This window comes from Rhinoraja longicauda, chromosome 9 (assembly GCF_053455715.1).
Source record: "Rhinoraja longicauda isolate Sanriku21f chromosome 9, sRhiLon1.1, whole genome shotgun sequence".
NCBI classification, from domain to species: Eukaryota; Metazoa; Chordata; class Chondrichthyes; order Rajiformes; family Arhynchobatidae; genus Rhinoraja; species Rhinoraja longicauda.
In genome coordinates, this window is record NC_135961.1 from 55,358,315 (window position 1) to 55,383,081 (window position 24,767).

Here is a 24,767-nt window from a genome sequence, read left to right on the forward strand (position 1 = left end):
CGGTATTGTTGGAAATGCTGACATCAGTGCTTATCCTACCAGCCCGGCCTAGAATAAATCGGTAGTGTGTGGATGCAAACTTGTGGTTAAAATTGACCAGGTGGCTTACTGACCTATTACCAGTCTAGAATCCAGCGTGAAATAAGAAGACAATCACTTCAAAAGATAATGAGACTCATCCAACTATCCTACTCTTTCATGAAATGTTCTACTATTTCTCCATTTCCCTCTTGAAAGTTACTACAGAATCTGCTTCCTTAATCAGTATGTGGCAAATTACGATGATTCACTGTGCAAAGATATGTTTCCTCAGCTCTTTGTAATGATCTTAACTCTCTGTTATCTGGATGCTAACTGTTGAACCACTGGAAAGAGCTTTTAATTTAGTCAATGTATTCTTCATTTAACATCACACATATTACACATTGAAAACATCTCCAAATTAATTGGAATTTTATCGGTTCTTTTCAGAAATTAAGTTACAAAAATGCAATCTGGAATAATCCCTATTGAAATGATTTTGTGCCTATCGTCTTACACAGGCCTTACAACTTCGGCTGCGTGTGCTGGATAACAAAGAAACAATTATTACTCTCCAGGGCATTGGTGAGAACCAAGATGAAATTGTCAATGGGGATGCTTCTGAAATCAATATCCAACCTACAGAACTGGAGACACCATCCACAGGTACATCATTTGAGATTAGGAGTGGCAGAGGCTCATTCTGCACACCAAGCCAGTTTTACCATTCAATTAAACCTTTGCTGATTTGTATCTTCACTCATCCTCCAGTTTGCTAATTGATTCAGCCTTGCCAGTGTTTTAGGACCGAGATGAGAGAGTGGTGAGTCTGTGGAATTCTCTGCCACAGAAGGCCAGTTCATTGGCTATATTTAAGAGGGAGTTAGATGTGGCCCTTGTAGCTAAAGGGATCAGGGGGTATGGAGAGAAGGCAGGTACAGGTTACTGAGCTGGATGATCAGCCATGATCATATTGAATGGCGGTGCAGGCTCGAAGGGCCAAATGGCCTACTCCTGCACCTATTTTCTATGTTTCTAGGACAGGGGCCCCCCAAACCTTTCAGTATGAGGGCCACGTTATATATTTGGCACATTTTTGCAGGCCTTAGGAAAAAATGAAGAAGCGTGAGTTTTTAAAAATTTAATGAATTCAAAAAAGTTTAGACTAGGTTACGTTAGATTAGATTAGGAAAGATTAAACTAGGTTAGGTCAGATTAGGTTAGTTTACATTAGGTTTATATGGCAACAGATAAATAATATTACATTTTAAAAAAGAGCTTGAAATATTGGAATATATATATATACTGTAGGTATACAATTATTTATAAAACAGAAAAAAACAGTTACCACCGTTGGGGGAGAGAGGAGAGAGAGAGAGAGAGAGAGAGAGAGAGGGATAGAGAGGGGGGAGGGAGAGAGAGAGAGGGGGAGAGAGAGTCGGGGTAGAGGGAGCAGCGGGTGAGCGCGGGGACGGGGAGGGTGTCAGAGGTTCCGGTGAAGGAGCGCCGCCACTTGCGGGTGCTGCTCCCTCCCTCTCTCCCTCCCTCTCTCTCTCCCTCTCTCTCCCTCTCCCTCTCTCTCCCCTCTCCCTCTTTCTCCCCTCTCCCTCTCTCCCAGAGCCAGCGAGATCTGCGCCGCTACTCCTCTCTCTTCCCCGGCCCCGTCTCCCTCTAACGCAGCAAAATAGGAAAAAACACAAGTGTAGCTGTTGTTCAGTAGCCCCGCATCCCCGGGGTGAGCGGCGTCGGCGGCGAGGAGGGAAGTTTCACTCGTGTTTATTCTTATTTCGCTGCGTTTGAGTGGGGGAGGGGCCGGGGAAGGAGAGTGGAGGAGCGGCGCAGATCTCGCTGGTGCTGGGAGAGAGGGGAGAGAGAGGGAGGCAGCACCCGCACTCTGACACCCTCCCCCTCCCCACGCTCCCGCTCTCACCCGCTGCTCCCTCTACCCTGACTCTCTCCCCCCCACCCTCCCCCCACTCTCTCTCCCCGGGGTGATTGGCGGCGGCGAGGAGGGAAGTTTCCTTGTGTTTGTTGTTAGCGAGGGGCTGCTGCAATCTCTTGCCTTGTCCCATCTCTTGGTCGGTGGCCATCCACTCTGCGGTGAACCTTCGCCGGCAGCTTCTGCCTCCAGTCCCCGCCGCCTAAGAGCTTGCTGGGGACCGGATAAAATCTCGTGGTGGGTCGGATGTGGCCCGCAGGCCATAGTTTGGAGATCCCTGTTTTCGGAGAACGAGTTCCTGGTTTCCACTTCCTTCTGTGTGACAACCGCTCAGAATGGTCTAGCTAGATTTTAGGGCTTTGCCCATTTGTTTTACCACTGAAGAAATAATTTATCTTTATTTTTCCTGTCAACTTCTTTAAATATCTTAAATAATTCAATTTTATTACTGCTTAATAACCTATGCTAAAGGGATTACAAGCCTAGCCTATGCAAGCTACCCTTACATTTTAATATGTTAATCCTAGCTACCATTATGATGGATCTGCTGTACACCAGCACCATGATCAATGCATCCTAACTGAGATACATTGTTCAGAACTAAGCTCGATGTTCAAAATGAGATTTAAGCATTGCACCATGTAACTATAATATAGCTTCCAGCAATGATATAAATCACATTGTATTTCAGCTTCCCTGATAAAGAAAGCCAACATTTCATTAGCCTTTTGAATTACATTTCAGACCATCTGAAAAACTAAAAACTGCTGTAAAGGCACTTGAGGTTCCAGTTCTAAATAAAATTTTAAAAGACCAATGGAGGCAAACATCCGCTCTAAAAAGACATTTGAGGACATAAGGCAAAACTAAAAGTTATAGACAATAGACAATAGACAATAGGTGCAGGAGTAGGCCATTCAGCCCTTCGAGCCAGCACCGCCATTCAATGCGATCATGGCTGATCACTCTCCATCAGTACCCCGTTCCTGCCTTCTCCCCATACCCCCTCACTCCGCTATCCTTAAGAGCTCTATCCAGCTCTCTCTTGAAAGCATCCAACGAACTGGCCTCCACTGCCTTCTGAGGCAGAGAATTCCACACCTTCACCACTCTCTGGCTGAAAAAGTTCTTCCTCATCTCCGTTCTAAATGGCCTACCCCTTATTCTTAAACTGTGGCCCCTTGTTCTGGACTCCCCCAACATTGGGAACATGTTTCCTGCCTCTAATGTGTCCAATCCCCTAATTATCTTATATGTTTCAATAAGATCCCCCCTCATCCTTCTAAATTCCAGTGTATACAAGCCCAATTGCTCCAGCCTTTCAACATACGACAGTCCCGCCATTCCGGGAATTAACCTAGTGAACCTACGCTGCACGCCCTCCATAGCAAGAATATCCTTCCTCAAATTTGGAGACCAAAACTGCACACAGTACTCCAGGTGCGGTCTCACCAGGGCCCGGTACAACTGTAGAAGGACCTCTTTGCTCCTATACTCAACTCCTCTTGTTACGAAGGCCAACATTCCATTGGCTTTCTTCACTGCCTGCTGTACCTGCATGCTTCCTTTCATTGACTGATGCACTAGGACACCCAGATCTCGTTGAACTCCCCCTCCTCCTAACTTGACACCATTCAGATAATAATCTGCCTTTCTATTCTTACTTCCAAAGTGAATAACCTCACACCTATCTACATTAAACTGCATCTGCCATGTATCCGCCCACTCACACAACCTGTCCAAGTCACCCTGCAGCCTTATTGCATCTTCCTCACAATTCACACTACCCCCCAGCTTAGTATCATCTGCAAATTTGCTAATGGTACTTTTAATCCCTTCGTCTAAGTCATTAATGTATATCGTAAATAGCTGGGGTCCCAGCACCGAACCTTGCGGTACCCCACTGGTCACTGCCTACCATTCCGAAAGGGACCCATTTATCCCCACTCTTTGCTTTCTGTCTGTCAACCAATTTTCTATCCATGTCAATACCCGACCCCCAATACCATGTGCCCTAATTTTGCCCACTAATCTCCTGTGTGGGACCTTGTCGAAGGCTTTCTGAAAGTCGAGGTACACCACATCCACTGACTCTCCCCTGTCAATTTTCCTAGTTACATCCTCAAAAAATTCCAGTAGATTTGTCAAGCATGATTTCCCCTTCGTAAATCCATGCTGACTCGGAATGATCCCGTTACTGCTATCCAAATGCTCAGCAATTTCGTCTTTTATAATTGACTCAAGCATCTTCCCCACCACTGATGTCAGACTAACTGGTCTATAATTACCCGTTTTCTCTCTCCCTCCTTTCTTAAAAAGTGGGGTAACATTTGCTATCCTCCAATCCACCGGAACTGATCCTGAATCTATAGAACATTGAAAAATGATCTCCAATGCTTCCACTATTTCTAGAGCCACCTCCTTAAGTACTCTGGGATGCAGACCATCAGGTCCTGGGGATTTATCAGCCTTCAGTCCCATCAGTCTACCCAAAACCATTCCCTGCCTAATGTGAATTTCCTTCAGTTCCTCCATCACCCTAGGTTCTCCGGCCCCTAGAACATTTGGGAGATTGTGTGTATCTTCCTCAGTGAAGACAGATCCAAAGTAACGGTTTAACTCGTCTGCCATTTCTTTGTTCCCCTAATAAATTCCCCTGTTTCTGTCTTCAAGGGACCCACATTTGCCTTGACTATTTTTTTCCTCTTCACGTACCTAAAAAAACTTTTGCTATCCTCCTTTATATTATTGGCTAGTTTACCCTCGTACCTCATCTTTTCTCCCCGTATTGCCTTTTTAGTTAACTTTTGTTGCTCTTTAAAAGAGTCCCAATCCTCTGTCTTCCCACTCTTCTTTGCTATGTTATACTTCCTCTCCTTAATTTTTATGCTGTCCCTGACTTCCCTTGTCAGCCACAGGTGTCTCTTACTCCCCTTAGAGTCTTTCCGCTTCTTTGGAATAAATTGATCCTGCAACCTCTGCATTATTCCCAGGAATACCTGCCATTGCTGTTCTACCGTCTTCCCTGCTAGGGCCTCCTTCCAGTCAATTTTGGCCAGCTCCTGCCTCATGCCTCTGTAATCCCCTTTGCTATACTGTAATACCGACACTTCCGATTTTCCCTTCTGCCTTTCCATTTGCAGAGTAAAACTTATCATGTTGTGATCACTGCCTCCTAATGGCTCTTTTACCTCTAGTCCCCTTATCAGATCAGGATCATTACACAACACTAAATCCAGAATTGCCTTCTCCCTGGTAGGCTCCAGTACAAGCTGTTTTAAGAATCCATCTCGAAGGCATTCTACAAACTCTCTTTCCTGGGGTCCATTTCCAACCTGATTTTCCCAGTCTACCTGCATGTTGAAATCTCCCATAACCACCGTAGCATTACATTTTTGACACGCCAATTTTATCTCCTGATTCAACTTGTTGAAGCATTATGTTAACTCTGATGGACAGCAGAAGTGCAAGTTTTCACCAAGGTTGACCATCAGAAGTGCAAGTTTTCACCAAGATTGATCATGAACTAGTTGTAGTCCTGAGGTATTGTTCACAGATTGAGGGGAGATAAGATCTCAGTCTGGCTCAGCAAAGAATGTGAGCATTCTGAAAACTGGATTTATGAAGAAGAACAATAAAACTATCTTTAAAAGAGTAAACTGAAAATTAAAGCTATAAAATTAATCTATTCAACTGCCAGAAGGGTGGTAGGTCGAGGAGTTTAGGATGGAAACACTTTTGTTCTTTTCAGGTGTTACAGAGGTGTATTAAAATAGGGGGCACACAACAATTGTGCCAACTCATTCATTGTGTCTTTGGGACAACAGTAATCCCTGCCCTGAATACTCTCGCACTACATGCAGCAGGAATATCAAGTCACTTGAACAATATGCCCAATGTTTCCCCTGCAAAATCTGCCAAATACATTAGAAGATTAAGCACCAACCCCAGCGTCTTCTCCCAGGACACCATTTAGGTTGTACTCTCTGTTTGGGCAGGCTCTGTCATTCGCATGCCGAATATCAGACTCCCATAACAGGGCATCTTTTCCAACCTCTGTCATGGGAAGAGGTTACCAGGCAGGCAGGGAAAAAGAATCAAATATGCACTTAAAGCTTCCTTGATTTAAAAAAACCCGACATCCTAGTCTCCTTAGAATCTCTGGCCTACGAACACACAAAGTAGAGAAGGAGCAGTCCTTATAATATACAGTGGCGAGAACCTTGAGGACGTGTATCTGGAGCATTAGGAAGCCCAGTGTAAGTGGTAACAGGAGCTTATCATAGCCTTACAAACTATGTATCTTCCTGCCCCATCAGTCAGCTTATAAACATAGAAAATAGTTACAGGAGTAGGCCATTCGGCCCTTCAAGCCAGCACCGCCATTTAATATGATCATCATGGCTGATCATCCAAAATCAGTACCCCGTTCCTGCTTTCTCCCCATATCCCTTGATTCTGTTATCACTAAATACTATATCTAACTCTCTCTTAAATATATACAGTGAATTGGCCTCCACTGCCTTCTGCGGCAGAGAATTCCACAGATTCACAACTCTCTGGGTGAAAAAGTTTTTCCTCATCTCAGTCCTAAATGGCCTACCCCTTATTCTTAAGCTTCTGCCCCCATCTGTGGAAGAGTCTGCAGTTCCCACTTTGGCCTCATCAGCCACCTCAGTTCCCACAAAGCTGGAGTGGATCCTCACTCCTGGAGTCATCCTCACTCCTAAGGAAACACTCAAGAAGAAAGTCGGCAGTAGGCAAATTAAGCCTCTTTATGTTGATTTTGTCTGTTCAAAATTCAGCTATTTAAAACCGAATTGCCCAAAGTATAATGTGTGCCTGCATTAATATGGCATGCTAGAATGCTAGGATTGTTCACGTGATATGTTTTTATTATTACAGTAATTAAATAAAATGATTAAAATTATTATTAAAAAATGGAATGAACCCAGTGTTATTTGAAAGGCAACTTTCCCAAAGGCTATTAGAGGTGGCCTAGTGGAGCTGCAATAACATTGCTGCCTCACAGTGCCAGCGGACCCGGATTCGATCCTGACTACGAGTGCTGTCTGTGCTGAGTTTGCACGTTCTCCCTATGAACGCAAGGAATTTCTCCGAGTGCTCCAATGTCCTCCCACATTCAAAAGATATGCAGGTTTGCAGGTTAATTGACTTCTGTAAATTGCCGCCAGTGTGTAGGATGCGAAAGTGGTCTAACATAGAACTAGTATATGGGTGATCGACGGTCAGCTTGGACTCAGTCAGCCGAAGAGCCTATTTCCATGCTGTATCTCTAAACTATTAATTACCATTAGAAGTATCGGCTATTAGGAGAAAAAAAGGCAGCGCGGAAATTCTACATTGCAGCTACAAAAGATTTATTTCACTCCTGTGAGGTAACAGTAAAATCCATCCACCCACTTGAGCATCTGCCTCCTTAACACTAATGGGATGCTCATTGACATCATGGGATCTGTCTGAAACAGAAGTATAGTCTTAGGGTTCTGACTTCAGTTCTTAACAATGGCCTAGAATATCCTTGGTGTGATAATCAGCCGATGCCTTTTTCCCACTTACCTGTAGAAGAACTCGGGTCAAAGAATCAACGTACCCCATATTGGGAACTTCCTCTCTGATATGATTGCTTTGGGTCTGAATACCCCCAGGGCCTTCTTGAGTATAAATCCCACGGAGATACTTTATCAACTAGTCAAGCCAATCTCCCAGTCTGAACCAACTGACAAAGCTGTGAAAATGTATTCAAAAACTCGCAAAAATGACACAGTGGAGAGCTGCTGCCTCACAGCGGCAGAAACCAGAGTTCGATACTGACCTCGGGTCCTGTCTGTGTAGAGTTTACATGTTCACCCTGTGAGCACATGGGTTTCCTCCGGGTGCTCCCGTTTCCATCCACATCCCAAAGACGTGTGGGTTTGTAGGTTAATTGGTCTCTGTAAAATTGTTCCTTGTGTGCAGGGAGTGGATGAGAAAGTGGGATAACATAGAACTAGTGTGAACAGGTGATTGCTGGTCAGTGTAGACAATGGGCCAAAGGGCTTGTTTTCATGCTGTATCTCTAAACTAAACTAAACTTAACTAATTTTATTGTTTAATATAATAAGAAACATTAAAACAACTAAATGAACATGCAATTAAATTAATATCTTTTAAAAATCATCCGAAACATGCCTATCTCACCTGTAACTGTTCATCTTCACTGAAATGATGTTGTCACTGATCATTGATGCAAGTTCAGTGGGTAGATCACTCAGTGTGACAGTGGGATACTGCAGGAAATTAATGCTGTGGTGTTGGACTCGGGAGTCCAGCATCGAGTGGAGTCAGAATGACTATAATTATCAGCTGTGAGGAAGTTCAGGACTTCTGTGTTTACTAAACATCCTAAACCTCTGCACTGTTACAAAGATAAACATTGGAAGTTGTCTCTGAAATTCTGATCTGATCTTCGCAGAATTTTAGGCCATTAATACAATTAACTTTTCCACAAACTTTAGTACCTTACAGTTTCACAGCATTCTATGTGATGTGCACGTTGCTGGATAAATATATTTCCAGGATTTTAATGCAATTCATGTTTTATATGATTCAGAATTACTCTCACTATAAATTACATGTTAATTTACAAATACTTAGCATACTACAAAAAGGATGCATTAACCTATTTACATCTTTTGATGAAAAGTAACAGACTCAAAAGGTTGTTATTCTGATCGGAATCATACTGAACAGTTAATTTAAATTAGAGGAATATGGAAACATATACAAACTGCTTATACATCAGTGGGTCAAAAGGGCCTTTATGTTTAAATGTGAGATGACATTTGTATTTTGTAGTCTTTTTGCAGGATGGTCAAGAAGTTCAAGACACAGCTGTTGATGGAAAAGTAAGAATATCTCATGAAATTATTAAACCAACAATATTGACCAAATATATCAGGTACTTATATAGAATGGTGTATCCAGTCACCTTAAGATCGACAGTTACCTTAAGATTGACTTTAACATCTACTGTTTGCTTTTCATGTTTTTTTTTTAATATGCGCAACTACTCAGGAGTGAAGGACAAGATGTCTGCTATGATAGTGCAGACCAATTTTACAATCCTCCCCGTCCAACTACTTCCCAACTACTGCTAGATATCAGGGTAAAAAAAATACTGACGCTCGTCACTGTTCAAGTGAGACAGGAAGCAACAGCCCTTGTCTTCTCCAATCATAAATCCTGGGGACATGTCTGTCAGATTACTCGGATGACACATCAGGACCCCAAGGAGACTAAAATCCACTATCTGTACATGAGCCATTTCTAATTAATCTGACAAAGGGTCTTGAGGTCAGTCAGGCCTGGAAAAAGCAATGCAACAACGGATAACCGATCCCCTTCTCAAGAGTGATTTGTGCAGTATAAATATTCTCATGCGCAATTTCCAGAGCCTACAAATGGATGTGCTACGTAGCTATTGCGGCAGGACTCCTAAGCAACTGAAAGAACCGTGCACATTATCCTGATTGAAAAATGTGCTGTCCTGGTCAAAGGCAAGATCCGGGTGTTGGAGGAGAGTAATGATATTATCAAAGCAGTGAATTGGTCCAACTGTGTAAGGTATTTATGGAGAGATGTGTGGCCAGACATTTGCAGATGATGCATTGCCTTACCTCAAACAAATCTGCATGGGGCAGTTGTGATGGCAACTTCAGTCCTTTCCAATAAAGTCCTTTCCTGTTGCCTTACTTCACAGAGAGTGGAGTGATCGATCTTGACGCAGAGCCCCAACTGAGAGAGATCTACAAAATGTTTCAATTTAATTAGTCATTTATTGAAGTAATAATACAAACAGATCTGTATCTCTCGAAACTTTTCTCTCGTCACAGGTCTGTTAAGAACTCGCCATACTCCCTGTGTCTGACCCCTCCTATCTCTTCATTTCCAGATATACTCCTAATTCTGGCTCCTCCCAGTTCATTATGCCCATATATGTATTCATCTCACAACAACCCCCAAGTGTCCAAAAATAATACAGCAAGATACAAAATAATAATATGCTAAAACAAATACAGGTGGCTCCAACCCACTCCTAATTGTTCTACGTATATAACAAAACAATTACTAGTAAACATTAAAGGAGCTTTAAAACTTTATACACAATCAGAATAAACAAGTATGCACTATATTTTGGCATTTAATCTACTTTAATGATTCTTCAACCTTGAAGGTCATCAGTCATACCTTGTTGTACTCAGGTATCAGCTTCTAGGAGCAGACATATCTTTGTTACCTCGATCTTTCCAAGATGTTGCTCTTAATCTTAAGTCGCACTGTGCGCACAAGACCTTGTGCATCTGGTATGGTCTCCAATATTCTGCCCATTAACCAGGAGCCTCGTGGTGCAGAGGGATCAGCCACCACAACAATGTCACCTGGAGCAAAGCTTCTTTTTACCTTTGACCACCATTGTTGTTCTTGGGTCAGAGGCAAGTATTCTCGTATCCGCCGTTTCCAAAAGATATCTGCCATATATTGCAGCTGTCTCCATCTGTATCTAATGTATAAATCTTCCTTTACAAAGAGACCAGGTGGTAGTATTGGCTTGGCTTTCAACTGAAGGTGGTTTGGTGTGAGTGCTTCCAGGTCCATTGGATCATCAGAACTCTTGGTAATGGGTCGATCATTTTAAATTGCTTCAACTTCACAAATTAAAGTTTGCAATCCTTCATCGTGCAGAACTTGTTGGCTAAGAACAGAGCGCAGCACATTTCGAACCATGCAGATCAATCGTTCCCAAACACTGCCGTGATGGGATCCTGCTGGAGGGTTAAAGCACCACCTTATCCCTTGGTGAAGCATAGCATCCTGGATCTTGTCCTGATCCAAGCCATTGAATGCTTCTCTCAATTCTCTTTGCGCTGCGATACAATTTGTACCATTGTCTGATCTTAAAGATGAAACTTGACCCTGTCAACAAATGAATCTTCGTAATGCATTGATGCAGGAGTCTGTGTCTTCAAGATCTACTGCCCTGCTTGCCATGCAGGTGATGATTACACCATACCTTTTAACAAAACTTTGTCCTCTTTTGATCTCTGTAGGACCAAAGTAGTCTACTCCTACATCTGTACATGGAGGCTTGTCTGGTAGAATTCTCACCAAGGGCAAATCTGCCATCTTTTGTTCCCCAACTCTTCCCCGTTGTCCTTTACACACGACGCAGTCTGTTATGATTTTTCTTGCAGCGGAGTTAGCTTTGGCAATCCGATATCTTTTACCATGACGAGACAGCATATGATTTCTTCCTCCATGACTGAGCTGTTCATGGATATGTCATACCAGTCGTGTTGATATGTGAAAGTCCTTCGAGAGAATAATAGGATGTTTCGACTCTTCAGGCATAGCTCGTCTATTCAGGCGACCGCCTACTCTCAGAAGTCCATCATTCAGGACCGGATCCAGTTTGTGCAACTTGGTGACGACACAGCTCCAAAAAGATGTACCTTCATCCGGTATTCAACAAGATCAATAGTCAATAGTCAATAGTCATTTATTTGTCACATACACATAAATGTGTAGTGAAATGAAAAATTACCCGCAGTTCAACAATAAGAATAATCAATAAAAATGCAATAACACATACATTCACAAACCAACACCAAACAAAAGAAACAAAAGAAACATCCATCACAGTGAGTCTCCTCCAGTCCCTCCTCACTGTGATGGAAGGCCAGAATGTATTTTTCTCTTCCCCTGCAGTCTTCTCCCGCGGTCAGGCTGTTGAAGTTGCCACGTCGGGGCGGTCAGGGCTCCCGACATTGAAGCCCCCACCGGGCGGAAAAAATCCCGCGGCCTATTTCAGGCCGCGCCGGACGGTGAAAGGTCCGCGGCAGGCCGACCCAAGCCCCGCGATTCGGGGCGGGCGAAGACGCTGCCGCTGCCGTTGCCGGAGCTTCCGATGTCGGCCCCCATCCAGGGGCCTGCGGGCTTCCGACGTCCAGGCGGCCCACGCCGGAGCCTCCGGAGACGAGTCGCAGCCGCTCCCGCAGCATCCGAAGGCGGCCAGCGCCGCAGGTGGTGAGTCCGGGCCACGGGCTTTGCGAACCAGAGCCCATGTGGTCCCAGCCGGAGGCCGCCCGCTCCAGATGCATGGCCGGTGGTAGGCCGCAGCGGGAACGGAGACACGACCCAGAAACAAAGGTCGCGTCTCCGCTCAGGAGAGAGAATTTTACAGTTCCCACCCCACCCTCCCCCCCCCCACCCCACATAACATACAAACACTACAACATATTCAAACTACAATTCAGACAAAAACACAAAAGACAAACGGACTGCAGGCAAGCCGCAGCTGCGAGGGCAGCGCTGGCTCCTCCTTGCAGTACATCACCATCGGGCCACCACAGAAATCGCAGATAGTCAAAATGCTCTTCTGATACCTTGACCTGATGAAACATTGCTTTAATGTCAGCCATCAAAGCAACCGGTGCTTGTCTGAATCTGAGGAGAACTCCAATGAGTGAGTTGGCAGTTGAATGATGTTCCTTTGAAGAATGCACCACAGTCAAAGACCACCCTTAAAGTTCCTTTCTTTGAATGATACACCCCATGGTGAGGGATGTACCAGAGTTCTCCATCACTTCGATTCAGCTGGTCTACTGGTACCCTTTCAGCATAACCAATGTCAATTATTTCTGTGAGGAAACATGTATATTTATCGTAAAACTTCTCATTCTTGCTGAGCTTGCATTTCAAGCTTTGAATGCGTTGCCCTGCAATGTAACAGTTATTTGGCATGCTTGCATTTTCTTGCTTGAAAGGTAAGTCTAGACAATCGTGTCCATCTGTCATCCTTGCTGAGCAATTCATAATATCCAAGAACTTTACTTATTTTCTGGACATTTCTTCTGTCTCTTTGCTGCTTCTTTCACTGAAGTCATGATTGTAATGTTTGACCAGTAGCTCCTCTAGGTTTGCAATAGATATTCGAATGACAGCAGCAGCAGGGCAGCCATTTCCATCCCTGGTCTCTTCTCAGGGAACCATAGATGACCCATCCCAGTAGGGTTTTTCCAGCATGTGGTCCACCCCCTTGGTTGTTGACCAGCTCCCAAGGTTTCAATACCTTCGAAGCGTTTGTCCTGATGAGTAGGTCAATGCCAGAGTCTATTTCAGGAATCTTGATATCTTTCAAGTAAGGTCATTGTTTCAGGTCTTCTTGTCTGGGAATGACTTGCTGAGAAACAGACATGGTCTTATGTGTGGACACACCAGACAATTGAATAAAATCATCTTTGTCCAGACTAGATATTTCCAAACTGAGACAAGACGACTGGTCACATCCTTCACTTGGTTCATGGTACACAGGAGAATTTTGGTCCTTGGTCCTGAAATGTTCAGCTTTCTCATCAAGCTTTCTGTGCAGAAGGCAGATGAACTTCCATGATCCAAAAATGCATATGTTTGCAACACTGTACTCCCCTTGTGGCTCTTTACTTGTACTGGTACAATGGAGAAGATGCAGTTTTCATCACCGGCCCCAATCTGCCCACACATTTGAGGTGAGAGACCAGTATCACCCACAATTCGCTTTTTATCCTGTTCTGTATGTTCTGGTTTATTTTCTTTATCCTTTTGTTCAATGGGAAGTATTTCAGGATGATTTTCTTGCACCTGTGCTTCTACAGGTGTAGCAGTTGTTGCAAAAATGTTTCCTCTTAGTTTCCTGATCTTTTCACGGAACAATTCCATGCCTTTCAATTCTTCTTCTTCCTCCTCCTCCTTCCTCCTCCCTCCTCCTCCTCCCTCCTCCTCCTCCTCCTCCTCCCCCCTCCTCCTCCTCCTCCCCCCTCCTCCTCCTCCTCCCCCTCCCCCTCCTCCTCCTCCTCCTCCTCCTCCTCCTCCTCCTCCTCCTCCTCTTTCTACTTCTTCCTTTTTTTCTATCTCATACTGGCTTTTCTTCTTCTTCTTATGACACAAAGTCATATCTTCACAAGAATTCAAAACAAACTGATATCTTGCGATGCTCAAGGTCACTCCTTTGTTCTCAGCATTCCAAGGTTTCCAGCAACCGTTTTTCAATACAACCTCTGAAATACTGCTTTTCCAATAAAGCTTAATGCTGTATTCACTTTTCCCGCACGTGGCTTTTGAAGTTTCCAATCTTCGTTAGTCAGATTAGCGCAGGTAGTGACCCTGTTCAGTCTAATTCGGCTTCAAGGTTTTTGAAATAAAACAATCCTCGTTCCGTCCAGTTAATTCACAAGCTCCAGTCTCACTCATTGAACCAATTGTTACATTAAATGGCACTTTAGAGACAGTTCTTACTTTTTTCACTCATAGAGGATAGTTCTTACATGATGTGATGGCAACGTCAGTCCTTTCCAATAAAGTCCTTTCCGATTGCCTTACTTCACAGAGAGTGGAGTGATTGATCTTGACACAGAGCCCCAACAGAGAGATCTACAAAACGTTTCAGTTTAATTGAGGATGATCAGCCATGATCACATTGAATGGTGGTGCTGACTCACAGGGCCGAATGGCCTACTCCTGCACCTATTGTCTATTGTCTAATTAGTCATTTATTGAAGTAGTAATACAAACAGATCTGTATCTCTCCAAACCTTTCTCCCGTCGCAGGTCTGTTAAGAACTCGCCATGTGTCTGACCCCTCCCATCTCTGTATTTCCAGATATTCTCCTAATTCTGGCTCCTCCCAGTCCATTATGCCCATATATGTATTCATCTCATGACAACCCCCAGTGTCCAAAAATAATACAGCAAGATACAAAATAATATATTATGCTAAAACAGCTAGCACAAACACACATGGATCGAGTTGTATAATCAGGAATAATAGTAATGTGGGGATGGGAGGATCAGGGCTAGGAAGAGAGTCTGCAGGAAGGGTAGGTAGCAGTGATCAGGTGAGTGGGGTGAGATGTTAAAGAGATTGGGGATGATGAAGATGACTTTGGGATCAAAAGTGTGTTATTCTAGCCATAAGTCTGTGACCAGTAGTGTTCCACAGTAATCTGTACTGTGTCCTCTGCAGTTTGTGATGTCTATAAACAGCTTGGATGTAAATGTAAGTGGGTTGATTAGCAAGTCTGCAGGATAACACCAAAATTGGTGGAATTGTGCATGGTGTTGAAGTCTGTCAAAGGATACAGCGGAGTTCAGATCAGTTACAGAATATGGGTGTGAAGTGATGCAATTTTGAGGGTCGAATGTTAGGGTAAAGTATACAGTTAATGGCAAGACCCTAAACTGCATTAGTGTACAGAAGGATCTTGGTGTCCAAGTCCACAGCTTCTTGAAAATGGCACAAGCAACTGACCGCAGGTGGAAATGTCAATAACTGGCTTTATGGTCTGAAATTCACAAGTATCTGATGCTATTATTAAACCAATGTAATGTACCAAATATATCAGGTATTACCATAGAACGCTGTGTACTGTTACTTTAAGATGATTCTTGGTCTCGACTTTAACATCCATTGTTCTTTTTCATATTTTTATTGAAAGTGCACAACTACTCACGAGTGAAGGGTAAAATGACTGAATGATAGTGTAAAAGAGATGTGTGGGGCGAGTATATTACACAGCACAGTGAGTGCCTGGAATGCACTGCCAGGAATAGTGGTGGAAGCAGGTGTTTAAGAAGCTTTTAGATAGGGGCATGGATATGTGGGAATGAAGGGATATGGATCATGTTTAGGCAGAGGAGATTAATTGAACTTGGCAGCATTTCCAACACAGACATTGTAGGCTGAAGGGCCTGTTCCTGCTCTGTACTGTCCTATGTTCTATATTACGTTATATAATGGGATTTCCAAACCAGTGCAGTGAAAATCAAACTTAGACATCTTGAGAGTGTCCAATAATGGTTGCTCCCAGGACAACTGGTTTACGTTAAGGAGCATGGCAGGGATACAGTGTATGGAACGCATGCAGAAGTTGTATCAGATATTGAAGGATGAACCCATGAGGAAGTGTCCAATCAAACTACTGAAATGGCCTGAGTTCAATAATGGCCTTTATTTATTTAGTTACTAAATTACATAGAAATATCCAATTTTGGAAAACACTCCCCATTTCACTAGCTGGTCGAATTAATGCTATAAAGATAATCTTCCTCCCACAGCTACTATACTTATTTCAAGCAATCCCGATACACCTTCCAAAAAAAATGTTCAAAAAAATTGATTCAATTATTACTAATTTTATTTGGGATTATAAGACCCATAGAATAAATAAAAGACATTTATGCAAGTCTAAAACTAATGGAGGATTAGCTTTACCAAACTTCCTATTTTATTACTGGGCGGTTAATATTAAAAATATAACCTTCTGGCTGGACGACATTGATCGGCAACCAGATTGGTTAAAGTTGGAGAAGGAGGATTGCTTACCATTTGACATTGGTGCGATCTTATTCACCCCAATAACTTTGAATAAAAAAACATATGGAGGAAATCCGATTATACATCGTGTTATCCGTATTTGGAAACAATTAAAACTCACTTTAAAATTGAGTAATTTATCTTTCTTCCTACCCATTGCAAATAACCCTTCTTTCAAACCGTCTGTCTCAGATAGAGGATTCATTCAATGGAAAAGTTATGGAATTAAAATGGTGGAAGACCTCTATCATAAGGGAACTTTTCTCTCTTTTCAGGAATTACAACAGAAGTATGGATTACATGCTAATAATTTTTTTAGATATTTACAACTTAGAGATTATGTAAAATCACATACGCAAGAATATAGATTTAGAGGACCAGGAATTCTTGATGAATGCTTGAACCGTCACTACAATACAAATAAATTAATATCTTATATTTATAACACTCTTTTAGATACCGACATTCCGTCATCAGAATCATATAGACGAGCATGGGAGGACGAATTGGCTCAACCCATAACGCAAGACATATGGGACGAAAGTTTACAACACATACATCAATGCTCGTTAAACACTAGACACTCATTAATACAATTTAAAATATTACACAGACTACATTATTCGAAGACAAAATTAAACAGGATCTTCCCAAGTATCTCTCCTATTTGTGATAAATGTCAATTTCAAGAAGCCAATTTAACTCACACTTTTGTGACTTGTACAAATGTGCAACATTTTTGGATCGATATTTTTAAAATCATTTCCAAAGTTATCGATAACCAACTGGATTTAGATCCAAAATTAATAATTTTAGGATTATCAGAACACATTACAAACTTTACGCTAAGTCAGAGACGTTTTCTTGACTACAGTTTAATAACTGCAAAAAAATTAATACTTAAATTTTGGAAAAACCAGTAACCCCCACAATTAAAATGTGGATTACGGAAATGACCGAGACCTTGCATTGGAAAAAATAAGGTTTGCCTTAACTGACAAACCAGATTTAAAATATTTAAAATATGGTCTCCATTTATTGAATTTTTTAAAAAGTAAATGGGTTTGTCACAAAACTAAAATTTAAAACTAAAGTTAAAACTTGAGTTTAGGGTTGGATGTACAACTATACTCATTAACTCCTGGATCTATCCCCATAATATTTATGTTTGTAATTCTCTTTTTTCTTTGCTTTCTCTCTATTAGTTTATGGTCTTTATTTTCAGTCTCTATTCATCTTTATTTTTTCTTTAAAAATTTAAAAATTGAAGCTATGTAAGAACTTTATAACCAGTTTGTCGTTTATTATTATTTGTACATATGCTTTAAAAAATTAAAAAATAATGGCCTTTATTGAATTTCACGATGGGTACAGTTAATCCCAATTGAGTCATGCAGTCCAGACACCTGTCCTTTGCCTCTTACTGTTGACCACTCAGAACCCAGTTACATGAATCCCATGTTTATTCTCTCATCATTCCCATCCGCTCTCCTCCCACCCCCAATTCTAACATTCACCCACGCACAAGGATTAATTTACAGCTGTCATTTAACCTGCCGATCCACACATCTTTAGTGTGTGCAAAGGAAACCGGAAGACCAGGGGAAACTGAATGCAGTCACGGGGAGAACAAGCAAATTCTGCATGGACAGCTCCGAGGTCAGGATTGAACCTAGATCGCTGGAGTTGTGAAGCTCCATCGCTCCAGGCTGCACCACTGTGCAACCCCATTTCAATTGCACAATATTGGGGAATGAGCAGTTGTCGAGCAGAAGGGTGGAATTAATTGGATAGCTTTGTCAAAGAGCCAGCACAGCCTGGTGGATTGTGAGCCGCCTCTTGTGCTGTGTGATTCTATGGCTCTAATTGCAGCAAGTTGTTTCGAAAAGCTAAGCAGAATGTTTTGCGTTGCAAAGTGTGAGTCCAAGTGGGTAATACTCTGGTTTTTTTTACATTTTAACAGGACGTCTCTTCCTGAACCAGTTCTGGAGAATGGAACAATTATTGAAGAACGAGAGAAGATTAAGACGGAAATAATTCACTATTTCCGCCAAAAACGAGAGATAGTCTCTGAGCAGCGTGAGAAAGAAAGACAGACTCGCCGTCAATTGAAGGCACGGCAGCTGCAAATGTTTGAAGCTTTGCAGGTGAAGCCATTCATTTCACGCACATTCTTTGCAGAGCCATTTTGTAAACTGAAAATCCCTGCCTTTTTACAGCATCTGCTCCAGAAGAGCAGATCTAGGCTGACCTTCCTATGCAACACCAAGGGAGTGATGTAGATGGTGAGAGATGCGCTCCTTCAGGATGTGAGATCAAACTGGGTTTATGAATTGCCATGATATTCAAGTCTGAGATTGTCAGTGCAGTAAATCCTAGAGTTAATGGACCCCTTTATAGTGAATTTTGACCAATGTCACACCTGGCTCACACCGCCTCCCCTCCGCTTACAGTCCCGGCTTCCAATGCCACCCCCGACTCGCAAGGTGCGCCAGCGAGCCCCTTCTTCACCCATCGCATGGTCTGGTTGACGGGGCTGTTGTTGCTAGGGACACGGAGGAGGAGGAGGGGGCAGTGGGGCGGGGAGCAGACAAAACAAAGCATGAAGCAGCAGAAGCAGCAGCAGCAGCAGCAGGTGAGAGGGGAGGGAGCCCCATGGTGACCGAGTGCATCCTGTCAGCGCCAATGGCCTGAAGAAAGTGCTGAGTTCCCAGGATCTACAATGTAAGCCACAACAACAGCCATTTCAGCTGGACCTTGAGGCAGCTGATGAAGGAGGGCTCGCTGGTGCAGAACAGCAACATCGGCACCTAGTTTTAAGGTGAAATGACACAAAGTGCTGGAGCAACTCAGCAGACTGAATCAGTCTGAAGAAGGAACCCAACATCACCGATCCATGTTCTCCAGAGTTGCTGCCTGACCTGCGGAGTTACTCCAGCACTATGTGTCCTTTTGTGTATTATCTGCAGTTCTTTATTTTAACTACATACAATGATAATACCTTACTTGGTTATTATGGACAATCGGCTATAATGGACACCAATCCCTCCTTTCTCCCCCCCTCCCCCCATGTTCCGCTATAACACGTGTTTACTGTACTTTAGATTTTAAGCAGCTCTGGAAATTGCAGAGTAAAGTTGACAAATCACTTGATCATCCGTGATCCTATTGAATGGCAGGGCAAACCTGAAATACTGTGACCTTTGCTTCTATTGATTTTCTCACGTCACTGTTTTAAAGTAAAGTGACTTCCTCGGAATCTAGTGGCCAATATTTATTCTTTCATCAACATCACCAAAAGTGATTTTCCAATCTATCCATGATACCTCCCTGTACACATGTTGATGCCCATGTATCCTGCCTTCCCCCTCATGGTCTGAAGAATGGCCTCGACCCGAAATGTCACCCATCCCTTCTCCCCAGAGATGCTACCTGTCCCGCTGATTTACACCAGCATTTTGTGTCTATCCTACCTTACAACTGTGATTATATTTCAGAGGTACTTTGTTGGATGTAGAATGCAGTGGGATATCCTAGGGTCATGAAATACAAGTTCATTTCACTCTCTCTTTTGCTTTTCATATTTTACCACACTCCCACTCTGTTTTTATTGTACAAATGTAAAAGTTACTTGCTTGTCAAATTTCATTTTCAAGCTCTGCCTTAAAACTATACTCTTAACTACATAAAATAATGTTCATGACTTTCTTTCCATCATCATGACTTAAGGTACAGAGAGGTTTTCTGTCAAAAGCACATGAGAGCAAATAAGAAAGCTTGGAGGATCGTGCCAGCACAAATGTGCATTTACTGCTTCCATCTATTTGGACATTGAGAAATATTCCATCGTTGAGAAATATCATTCTGATCGTTTTGAGAAAGAAAGAAGTATGTGGACATACACAACTATAGTCATGGTTGTCCACATAAGGAGCATTATCTTCTTTGCATCCCCTAATTCATCCAACTCCATCAGCAAACCCTCCTCGGGTTGTTATCAAACTTTCCCTGAATCACCCCAACTACTCCTCCAAGTATGACCCAAATAGACTTATTTATAACTGTTATGTCCATTCACTTTAGACATTGCCAAACGTGGAGGAGTATCCTCCACATCACAACCTTTCATAATTTAAAAGCTCTTTTAGATCATCTACCAGCTTTCACATTTTCAGAAATAGAGATGCAATCTTTCCCTGGGTTTATAATCTCACAGCTGTAGACTCGTATGTTTAAGTAATTGTTGTGCTTTTCCAGTACCTTTTAAAACAATACCTAAAGTTCCATTGCACAACAAACTATCGGTTCTGCAGTCTGAAAATTAATGTACCAATATCCAACATTTTACTTTTTGCATTATGCAAGTCCTCCCCAGGTTACGTACAACATGTACAAACAAATACGCTTTTGGAGTCCAGTGGGATGGGTTTACCAGCTGCTGTGGTGCTGCAGGCACCGTATACCGTGTGGGATCTTGATTTGTGGCGATATCTGAAGGGCTATGTTAAATGCCCTGGTTAAACTGCAAGTGGAGCATTTATCTGATATCCCCAAAATTTGAGACACTGAATAAAATTTGCCCTGACAGTATTTTTGTGATTTAAAAAATTAAGAAATAATTGCTACACGGACTGTTCTCTAGGATACGAGGGTCACCTGATTTTGCTATGACTCCATCATTGACTTCAACTTCTACTTGGGCTTCTTTGAGCAAACTCATTCAAACACTTGATGTCTGGAGAATCACTTCTATGATTCAAAACTTTTGTTCTGCTTTGTACCAACACGGTAGAGTATTGAGCTGAGAGATCCTGGTTGAATTTATACTCTATTAGCTGGTTACTGTTAAGTATGTGCTATTTGATAACCCAGTCCACAACATCTTCCATTGCTTTGCTCTTTATTGAGATTGGAACGAAAAGGGTAATTGGCTGGAATTTATTTGTGCTGCTTTTATTTTGCCTAATAAATGCCAGATTTGTACCTGCATTGGAACAGTTTGTCCAAAGTCAAGGCTAGTTGTGGAGCAAAAATCTTTCTCTGGGATAGTCAATAACATGACTATCAAGCTACCATATCTTGTATTATTGATCTGTGTTGCAACGTTTAATTATACGTCTACCTGCCTTCTCCTATCAGCACCTTTTAAACTCTTATTTTCCAATGTGACATTCTTTCTATTGAAATGAAGCAGCTCATAGTTATCTACAGTGAAATGAGTTTCTTAGTTAAATGGCCACTAAGCAAATTTATTGTTGTCTTCCAATATGATTGTGTGCTGTATGTGCTGTGTGACTCTATGGTGCCGCTGTATTGCTCTATACGAACTACCACTCTCAATTTGATGTTGTATTTGCACTGCAGGCAGCCTTAGATAAAGCTCGGCAAGACATCTTTCAACTCAGAGAGACGTACAGAACTAAACTTATTGAGGAGGAAATGAAGAAGCAAAACGAAATTGCACAAATGGAGGCGCTCCAAGCAGAGCAAGAGAGGAAAGCCAAAAGCGGCTCCTCCAAGAAGTCAAAGAGTCCGGGAAGGAAACAATAAACAACGAAAAAGCCAAGTTTTAATATGCATCCTCAAACACATTTCATTACATCTCCTCTAATGCAATCTTCGTAACATTTTTAAGAGTTAACAGCAACATTCCATACTTACTTCCAGCGAAATTCTCCATTGTTCACTTTGCCCACTTCCTTGAAATAACAGCTGAAAAATTCCAAAACCACATGGGTCAGTCAGCATCTGAGAAAGCCAACTATAATTTGACCCTGTCCACCACTAGAATTCCAGAACTTTTATTCCTTTTGCTGCATTATGGGGTGACTACACCTCACTAGTGACATTGGGTGCACAAGTGCTTTGGCATATCTTGTTTGCCTTCTGCATGTTGTTGACAGACCTGCTGGTTGTTGCAATTTCCATTTTCTTTGCAGACTTTTATTCCTTGTAAGTGGTATTTTTACAGGTAATTCTTTGACTTTTTCAATGGTGGTTCACAGTATCATTAAAGTTTATTTTATTGTAAATGTATCCATTAGATTTACTGGAATAGATATATTTGCAGATATCAAAACAACCTCATGCTGACAAAACAAATAGAAGACGACTAATGCACATCATAAATGTCACCCTACATTCCCTGAGGAGAATGACCATTTTCTGTAAATGTAATGTACCCTTTCAGAGGAACCTTACAACCTGAAGCAAATGCAAAGCCAATATAGTGCCTCAGACTTTATTGTCTGGATTATTTGAAGAGGTGGCAGCTCCCGTTTAAGTGCTGGCAGCATCTGTACGCCAACACTTGCTGGACCTCCTGGAAAAGCCATCCAGCAGTGAACCAGCAGCTTGTGCTAGAAGCTGTATTGTTGTCTTGCGTCTCCCACCTACCCACTGCCATGAGGTTTGCTGTCCATCTCTGGCATAACAAACAAGCAGCAGCAAAATTCTACATCGCTATTGCCTCCATTTTTAGTATTAATTCTCAGGGTACGGGAGGCACTTGAAAGGCCAGGTTCTCTACTCATCTCTAATTACATTGTTGCGCTGCTGTCCCTGCATCATGGACTCTCACAATGCCCTTAAGGAAGGATTCCCCGAGGTTGACCACTGAAAATTAAAACCTGGCACTACAGTAAATGTTCATATTAACTAGACCACAGTGGGGGGGGGGGGGGGGGGGGAGAATGGTGTTCGTTATTGCTGATTGTCCACTATAACCGAGTGAGGGGGGTAAAGTTTAACCCAAGTCCGTGAGGGAAGAGACGCGGCATTGGGGAGGGTTAAACAAGTGGGAATTCACAGGTCGGGAAGCCGCAGAGCCCCTGGCCCCATACGTAATGCGCCGGGGAAAGACTCACGGCATCTTTATTCCGCTCGTTCCCTCCACTCCCGCAACTGGAAGCACACCATGTGGCGCCAGCTCACTGGGTAAGTGGGGGGGGGGGGGGGGGGGGGGGGGGTGCAACGGGAGCCTCAGAAATCCGCTAAATTAATTTGTATCCAAACCATATATCTGGGGTTATAACATTACGATAATATTATTGCACTTCTCCTTTCTGGTGATAGAGTTAAGGAAGTGATGACAAAATAACATCGATGATTTGCTGTGGTGCATCCTGCAGATTGTAGACACAGCAACCACAGGGTGTCAGTGAAGAAGGAAATGCTCAATCAAGTAGGCTATTGCAACGTTGCAAACTTCTGAAATGTCGTGAGTGTGGCTACAGAGACAAGTTGGGGAAGTTCCATTATTTATACTTCGATCAGGTCCAACCCTCAACCTCCAACATTTCAGAGAAACAATTCAAATCTATCCAATCTCTCTTTGTAGCTGAAACTCATCAAATACAGGCAGTATTCTGGCGAACCCCCTCTGCACCCTCTCCAAATCCTGCACATCTTTCCTGCAATGAGATGACCAGAACTGCACACAATACTCCAAATGCAGCCTAACCAAAGTCCTACAGAGCTGCATCGGGACTTGTCCAATGAAGAGAAGCTCGAGGATATCGGTTGTGTTCCTTGGAGTTTAGAAAAATAAGGGGTGACCTTATTAAAATGTTTAGGGTTTGACAGGGTAGATGTTGAAATGTTTTCACTTGTGGGAGAGTCATGAGATAGAGGACACAACTATAAAATAAGGGGTCAGTCACTTAAAAATGAGGTGCAAAGAAATTTCTTCTCTCAGAAAGGGGTGTAACTTGAATTCTGCCCAAGGATGGTGGAAGACAGGAAGACATCACCACCTATATCCTTTCTTAGTCCCGCCCACCTGACATCAGTCTGAAGAAGGGTCTCGACCTGAAACGTCACCCATTCCCTCTCTCCTAGATGCAGCCTGACCTGCTGAGTTACTCCAGCATTTTGTGATACCTTCGATTTGTACCAGCATCTGCAGTTATTTTCCTACTGCACTCTGATCACTGACTGTTTACCCTTATTTTCAATATGCCCAACAGGCATCCTGTGGCACCCTTGATTCAAGCACCATGGAGGTAACATACCATCCTGGAATTATATCTGCAACCACAGAAACACCTATCTGTTCCCACTACGATGGAATCACCTTTCAATGTAGCTCTATCACTTTTTTTTGCCTCCTCCCTGGTGCAGCCACAAAATGTTCTTGCAACCTTTCTCCAAGAGGTTATGTTTATTTGTTTGAGGGTTGGGTGAGGTGGGTTGGTGTGATCACGGGAGATTCCTGCGCTACCTGCTTTCCTCCATTCTGCATAGCAATCGCCCACTCCCTGCTTGTGCATACTCTGCCTGCGATGTAACAATCTCCTTAAATATACTGTCTGTATACATCTCAGCATTGTAGATACTTCACAGCGAATTCTACAATGTTTTTGGTGCTGCACTCAATCCAAGCAGGTTTGCAGTATC

The 24,767-nt window shown here is 42.7% G+C and overlaps 1 protein-coding gene and 1 long non-coding RNA gene across 2 annotated transcripts in view; one reads left to right on the top strand and one right to left on the bottom strand.

Annotated features, from left to right (window-relative positions):
* Positions 1-22,362, top strand: part of adgb (androglobin) — a 146,450-nt gene extending 124,088 nt beyond the window's left edge. The window contains exons 35-38 of the mRNA XM_078405531.1: positions 543-687; positions 8,819-8,921; positions 18,334-18,517; positions 21,735-22,362. Of these exons, the coding sequence (XP_078261657.1) occupies positions 543-687; positions 8,819-8,921; positions 18,334-18,517; positions 21,735-21,920 (618 nt within the window). The 3' untranslated portion in view covers positions 21,921-22,362. The remainder of the gene's footprint in view (positions 1-542; positions 688-8,818; positions 8,922-18,333; positions 18,518-21,734) is intronic.
* On the bottom strand, positions 8,733-23,324 carry LOC144596770 (uncharacterized). Its single transcript, XR_013547651.1, has 4 exons — positions 23,237-23,324; positions 22,032-22,082; positions 9,640-9,768; positions 8,733-8,854 (listed from the first exon to the last, which is right to left on the bottom strand). It is a non-coding gene; the product is annotated as an uncharacterized LOC144596770 (long non-coding RNA).
* Positions 23,325-24,767: the final 1,443 nt, after the last annotated feature.